The following is a 7,596-nucleotide window of genomic DNA, read 5'->3' as shown; positions in this document are numbered from 1 at the left end:
CTGACTCTGTTTCGACTGTTTCCCCATCTATTTCCCATGAAGTGATGGGACCGGATGCCATGATCTTCGTTTTCTGAATGTTGAGCTTTAAGCCAACTTTTTCGCTCTCTTCTTCCACTTTCATCAAGAGGCTTTTTAGTTCCTCTTCCCTTTCTGCCATAAGGGTGGTGTCATCTGCATATCTGAGATTATTGATATTTCTCCCGGCAATCTTGATTCCAGCTTGTGTTTCCTCCAGTCCAGCGTTTCTCATGATGTACTCTGCATATAAGCAGGGTGACAATATACAGCCTTGACGTACTCCTTTTCCTATTTGGAACCACTCTGTTGTTCCATATCCAGTTCTAACTTGCTTCCTGACCTGCATACAGATTTCTCAAGAGGCAGGTCAGGTGGTCTGGTATTCCCATCTCTCTCAGAATTTTCCACAGTTTATTGTGATCCACACAGTCAAAGGCTTTGGCATAGTCAATAAAGCAGAAATAGATGTTTTTCTGGAACTCTCTTGCTGTTTCCATGATCCAGTGGATGTTGGCAATTTGATCTCTGGTTCCTCTGCCTTTTCTAAAACCATGGAAAAGAAATGCAAAAAGGCAAAATGGCTGTCTGGGGAGGCCTTACAAATAGCTGTGAAAAGAAGAGAAGCAAAAAGCAAAGGAGAAAAGGAAAGATATAAGCATCTGAATGCAGAATTCCAAAGAATAGCAAGAAGAGATAAGAAAGCCTTCTTCAGCAATCAATGCAAAGAAACAGAGGAAAACAACAGAATGGGAAAGACTAGAGATCTCGTCAAGAAAATTAGAGATACCAGGGGAACATTTCATGTAAAGATGGGCTCGATAAAGGACAGAAATGGTATGGACCTAACAGAAGCAGAAGATATTAAGAAGAGGTGGCAAGAATACACAGAAGAACTGTACAAAAAAGATCTTCACGACCCGGATAATCACGATGGTGTGATCACTCATCTAGAGCCAGACATCCTGGAATGTGAGGTCAAGTGGGCCTTAGAAAGCATCACTATGAACAAAGCTTGTGGAGGTGATGGAATTCCAGGTGAGCTCGTTCAAATCCTGAAAGATGATGCTGTGAAAGTGCAGCACTCAATATGCCAGTAAATTTGTAAAACTCAGCAGTGGCCACAGGACTGGAAAAGGTCAGTTTTCATTCCAATCCCAAAGAAAGGCAGTGCCAAAGAGTGCTCAAACTAATTTCCTTAGATAACAGTTTTCACTAACAAAGAGTTCCCTCTTGTAATCCCAAGAGGGAATGTATTGGGAGCATGTAGTCATTTGGTAAAACAAATCATCTGTTGGTACAACTGCTGTGGAAAATGGTATGGAAGTTTCTCAAAAGATTAAAAACAGAACTGCCATCAGTTCAGTTGCTCAGTCGTGTCTGACTCTTTGTCACTCCACGGACTGCAGCATGCCAGGCTTCCCTGCTCATCACCAATTCCTAGAGCCTGCTCAGACTCATATCCATCAAGTTGGTAATGCCATCCAACCATCTCATCCTCTGTCATCCCCTTCTCTTCCTGTCTTAAATCTTTCTCAGCATCAGGGTCTTTTCCAATGAGTCAGTTCTTCACATCAGGTGGCCAAAGTATTGGAGCTTCAGCTTCAGCATCAGTCCTTCCAATGGATATTCAGAACTACCATATGACCCAGAAATTCCACTCCTGTATATATATCTGAAAAAAACCCCACTAATTAAATCACATACACATACCCCAATGCTCATATCAGCATTATTTACCATTGCTGAGATATAAAAGCAACTTAAGTGTCAACAATATTCATCAACAGATGAATGGGTAAAAATCTGATGTACATATGCACATACAATCAGCCATAAAAATGAACAAAATTTTTGCCATTTGCAGCAACATGGATGGACTGGGAGGACATTATGCTTAGTGAAATAAGCCAGAGAGAGGAAGACAAATACTGTATGATATCACTAATATGTAGAATCCAAAAAAAATACCACAAACTCTAGTGACTATAACAAAAAAGAAGCAGACTTTACAAACACGGAGAACAAACACTAGTGGTTACCAGTGGAGAAAGTGAGGGAGGGGCACAAGAGAGGTGGGGAGTGGGAGGCACCAACTTATATGTGGAATCTAAGAAATACAACATGAGGCAGCTACTCACCTGAGTCTGCCTGCTCTCCCACTGTGAGCATACTTTCACTTTGCTTTCTTGGAAAAAAATAAAACTATAACAAACTAGTGAATATAACACAAAGAAGACTCACAGATACAGAGGACTAGTGGTTGCCATGGGAGGTGGCAACACAGGAGTGGGAGACAGGGGCACAAACTTTTGGGTGTGAGATAGGCTCAAAGGTGTACTGTATAACACAGGGAATATAGCCAATATTTTGTAATAACTGCAAGAAAAAGTAACCTTTAAAATTGTATACAGTTTTAAAAAATTCCATTAAAGAAGATCTTTTCTATCTAATCTTCCTTCATTTCAGCATGAAAGTATCCTCTTTGGCATTTTTTGTAAATGATCCAGTTCTACATAACCGGCTGTGAAAGCTTCAAGGACACAAAGCTTTCAGGGTTCAATGTGTAATTGTTTTCTGCAATAGCCTAAGCCTTCCCCTCTGGTTCTTCTCCTCCATTATGGATTACCACAGTCCTCATGGTCATCCATTTCTTTCTGTTCTAATGGTCAGCACAAATTCAAACCTTTAACATCTTTGTGGGTTCTTGTACACAGTCTTTTATTGCTCCTGCTGTCAAAAATGTGGTGGCTCAGAGGTTAAAGCGTCTGCCTGGAATGAGGGAGACCTGGGTTCGTATCCCTGGGTCGGGAAGATCCCCTGGAGAAGGAAATGGCAACCCACTCCAGTACTCTTGCGTGGAGAATCCCATGGAGGGAGGAGCCTGGTAGGCTACAGCCCATGGGGTCGCAAAGAGTCGGACATGACTGAGCGACTTCACTTTCACTTTAACTGAATTATACATAAATCAAATTATTAACATAGTTTAACCATTCTTCAAAAGATGGAAATTTAACCAAATTATTTTGTACATTTTAATATACCCTAAAACTTTTCTTGAAGAGTATTTTATTAATAGGACCTAGTAGTGAGTAGATAGATTAAAAAAAAAAACAGATTGAAATATACAGCAGCAAAGGGCATGCTTTATAATCTATGGATCCACGCAGAACATAGCATGTAGGTTAGTCAGGCATTCTGTAAATACTTATCACATGAGTTGACGCATTTCTGTTTGCTGAGAGACTTCCTAGCTTGGATAGGGATGGTGATGATCCGCAGGGCTTCTTTAAATCTGTTTGGTTTACATTCCTCCCTTTGTAGCCGTCTAGGCAGTTTGTTCTTCTTCACTCAACCAACATTTAGCCAGTACACATTTGCCTATTACATGATGCATGCTAGCATGTCCGTCACGTAACAGAGGATACAGCTAGTGAGGCTGCTACCAAAGGAAGCAAGTGTTTGTAATAAACGATGGTGCAGTAATAAAGGGACATCCCTGGAAGGGGTACCATTTGAGGACAAGGTGGAAGGGGTGACTGTTCACTGGCACAGACTGGGAAGAAGGTTTTCCTGGCAGAGGAGACAGCTTGAATAAGGGGCAGGGATGTGACAAGGCATGGTGCGTTCCCACTAAGGAACTGGGTGGCTCCCATTGAGAGATGTTTGGAGACAGGAGATGCTGCCAGACCTGGTGGTTAGGCCCGGATTGTGAAGCACTCTGTGTGATGTGATATGTAGTCAATGGGGCCATTAAATACTAATATTAAATAGGTGAGTGAAGCATGACTCTTGTTTTGTTTCTGTGTTACCATTTGCAGGAAGTGAGTTCTGATAACAGGCTGGAGGACAGTTCGAAAAAACACCCAGATACAGGGAAGGCAGTCACAAGTTGTTTTTCAATTGCCCTGAGCTGAGATAGTCAAGGTGTGAAGTCCAGCATTGTTACTTCTGTGAAAAGATGCACTTCCCTGTTTATGGGATTCTGTGGACTGGGGTAGGCAGCTGTCTTTTCCGCTTGGAGACCTCCTTAGGGAAGTAGTGAAGAGCCAGGACCTTGTGGAGGCTGGGCCCAGGGAACTGGTAGAGTCGTTATTTTTCAATCTGAGAAGAAAGAGCAGCGCCGACCAGAAACACTGGGGTGGTCTGTGGATTCTTAGCTTCCATATGGGCTCTGGGCAGTTGCTCCAGCACTTCAGGGTATTGATGTCAGTCTGGACCAGAAAGGAGTTGGGCCGAGCCAGGCAGAGGTCTGCTTCCTCTCATAATCGCATCCTTCTCTCTGGAAATGACAGTTTCTTATTATTAGTGCGGCTTAAGGGGAAGCCACTGTCACAGGAAGGCTTTGTGTCTTTCACCCCTGCCCCAGGCCCTAGCTGGCTTCCTCTCTAGAACCCACAGTACCCTAGAGCACAGTAAACAAGGTAATTAGGGCACAGCAAGATCATATAGATCTGATAGACAGAGTGCCTGAAGAACTATGGACAGAGGTTCATAACACTGTACAGAAGGCAGTGATCAAGAAAAAGAAATGCAAAAAGGCAAAATGGTTGTCTGAGGAGGCCTTACAAATAGCTGTGAAAAGAAGAGAAGTGAAAAGCAAAGGAGAAAAGGAAAGATATACCCATTTCATTTGAAAAGACCCTGATGCTGGGAAAGATTGAAGGTGGGAGAAGGGGGCAACAGGATGAGATGGTTGGATGGTGTCACTGACTGGATGGATATGAATTTGAGTAAACTCCAGGAGTTGGTGATGGACAAGGAGGCCTGGTGTGCTGCAGTCCATGGGGTAGCAGAGTCAGACACGACTGAGCGACTGAAATGAACTGAACTGAACTGAAGATCATATAGACTACCCACCTAGTGTGATTTCCCCTTTTCATTGCAATCAGGGTAGAAATAAGTGAATGTCAGTTTTTAAATAAAAGAAAGGCGTAATTTAGGGTCCGACTTGGCTTAACTAGTTCCAGGTGCTATAAGTTTGTGTTGTTCCCCTAAACACACCTTATATGACCCTTCTGGGTCATGGGGAGATGTGGCGTGGGTATCCTTGTGCGCATCCTGAATTGTTCTCTCGGGGGGATCCTTGAGGTGTACACTGGGGTCCTTTGAAACTTTTGGTGGGGTTCTTGGGATCCTGCGGGGAGTTCTTCCAGGCCTTCCTGGGAGGTCCTCAGAAGAGTGTTCTCTGGGCTACCCTGGGAGGTTCTTCATGGAAGGGTGCTCAGGGGGATTTTAGAGGTCCTGAGGGTTTTAAGAGGGCTCCTCCTGAAGGGTCCGGGGCTGGTATCCTCTGAGCCTTCATGGGGGGGGGTTGTAGGAGGACTCTCTTCCAGGCCTTTTTGGAGGATTCTCCAGAGGGTCCTCAGAGCCTTTCTGGAGAGTTCTTCGAATTCCCAGGGGTCTTTTTAGGGGCCCTCCTGGGACGATCCTGTGGGGGTGTCCTCGGGGCTTCCCTGGATGGTTCTTTGGGGATTCTCAGAGGGATTCTTGGGGGCTCCTTGAGGCCTTCCCAGAGGGTCCTCGAGAGAGGGGGTCCTCCAGTTTCCCTGGGGGTCCTCTGGGTCTTCCCAGGGGGTTCTTTGGGGATCCTTGGGGGGAGCTCTGGAAGGGGCCTTCGGGCCTTCCCGAGGCATTCTCCGAGGGCGGGGGGGGGGTGGTCCCTCGTAGGGTCTTCAGAGTGACCTCTGGGAGAGCTCCAGTCCCGTACTCAGGAGGTGGTGAGTTCGGCCCTCACAACCGGCAGCACGCCATCTACTGTCTACCCCGTCGTGTGCGCTCAGTCGGGAAGGGGTGGCCGTCGTGCGTTTGTCGGTGACATTCCTTTCCCGTGCTCTGTCCGCGCTCGCGACGGGAGGCCCGCAGTCCTCAGGTGAGCGGAGGCCGGGGCCGCCTGGGACGGGTAGGGCTGCGAGAAGAGGGACCTAATGAACCCTGAAGGGAGGTCGAGGCGGGGGGCTTTCCGGCCAAGCGAGCCCAAGACTTTTCGGGTCCCCCGTAGTGGGCGTGGCCAAGCCCCAGACAAGGACGTCGGCAATGTACTAGAGGCGTGGCTTAGCTGTCAGGCAGGGCGGGGCCTCGAACCCCAGGGGCGTGCCTTGGTCCCCTGGGGCGGGGCTTGGCTCTCTGACGGGGCGTGGCGAGGCAGGGCTCTCCCAGGGGTGGTGCTCGGCTCCCCCGGGGGGCGGGACTCCGCGTTTCTGGGGGCGGGGATAAAGCTCCTTGGAGGGGCGGGAATAAGGCTCCCTGGAGGGGCGTGGCGCGGCGTGGCGGGGCCGGGCTCTCCGGCCGGGCGGGCGGGGCTCGGCTCTCGGGCGGCGCGTGCGCACTGGCGGCGGCGGCGGCGCGGCTGCCGTCAGTCGCCGGCATGGCGGTGTGCGCTCGCCTCTGCGGCGTGGGCCCGTCGCGGGGATGCCGGCGCCGCCAGCAGCGCCGGGGCCCGGCCGAGACCGCAGCGGCCGACAGCGAACCGGACACGGATCCCGAGGAGGAGCTCATCGAGGCGGGCTCGGCGGCGCTGTCCGGGGCGGGGGACGACCGGAGCGCGGGCCCCTCGTCGCCCCCGCGATGCTCGCTGCTGGAGCTGCCGCCCGAGCTGCTGGTGGAGATCTTCGCGTCGCTGCCCGGCACTGACCTGCCCAGCCTGGCCCAGGTCTGCACCAAGTTCCGACGCATTCTGCACACTGACACCATCTGGAGGCGGCGCTGCCGGGAGGGTGAGTGCGCCGGGGCGGGGCCTGGGCCCCAGGGGGCTTGACTGGGAGGGGCTGGGGTGGGGTCCCCACGGGCTCTGGAAGGGCAGCTGCCATCGAACAAGGATCCCTGGCGGAAGGTCCCAGCCACCGGGTGCTGCTGTGACCCCGGGGGCCGCTGCCACAGATGCGGGCGCGGGTTCCGGGCGCGGCGGAGTTCAATGGGGTGCTCAGAGAGGGGTGAGGGGGTCCCCCAGCTACGGGGGCCAGGACGCCGAGGGCAGCGACGCGAGCTGGGGCTGGCTGGGTTTAGGCCGGGGAACTAGCTGACGTCTGTGACACCCTTCTCGGTTCCCAGCCCCTGGAGGCGGAGCTGACGAGATCGATGAGGGTGAACTTGAATAGTTAGGGGAGCCGGAGGGTTTGGACGGTCTCGAGGGCGAGGACCTGGTCTGTGAAGCGGTGGGTTGTGAGGCAGGCATTGCTGGAGGGCGCTTATGCCCCGCTCAAGGGATGCTGATGTCCGAAGTGAGGGTGGTGAATAGTTTTGTAACAAATCCCCTGAAAACAGCTTTACTTAACCCAGAGTTCAGGGCTCTGTATTTATTTAAACGTTGACAGATCTCTGCTGTTCACTAAACTCTAGAGTTTCGGTAAAAAGGATAGGTAAGAAGAAAAATCAAACAATGAAGAACAAAAAGGGAAAAAAGTAAAAAATCATCAGAGGTCTTTGCTATCAAAGATGAGCCACTCTTAAAATTTTGGAAACCGTCTCACCGTATGCACATGTGGAGTCATGTACCCATTTTTCCGTAAATGGGACCGTATCATTTATGATCTCATAGAAGATTCAGTATAAAAAACTTCATAGTGTTCCACTGCCTGT

The 7,596-nt window shown here is 49.7% G+C and overlaps 1 protein-coding gene across 1 annotated transcript in view; it reads left to right on the top strand.

Annotated features, from left to right (window-relative positions):
• Nucleotides 1-6,385: 6,385 nt before the first annotated feature.
• Nucleotides 6,386-7,596, top strand: part of FBXO31 (F-box protein 31) — a 37,090-nt gene continuing 35,879 nt past the window's right edge. The window contains exon 1 of the mRNA XM_068992123.1: nt 6,386-6,734. Within this exon, the coding sequence (XP_068848224.1) occupies nt 6,386-6,734 (349 nt within the window). The remainder of the gene's footprint in view (nt 6,735-7,596) is intronic.

Source organism: Capricornis sumatraensis, chromosome 20 (assembly GCF_032405125.1).
Source record: "Capricornis sumatraensis isolate serow.1 chromosome 20, serow.2, whole genome shotgun sequence".
Taxonomy (NCBI): Eukaryota; Metazoa; Chordata; class Mammalia; order Artiodactyla; family Bovidae; genus Capricornis; species Capricornis sumatraensis.
The sequence above is the reverse complement of the archived record's forward strand: the minus strand, read 5'-3'. Positions and strand labels throughout refer to the sequence as shown.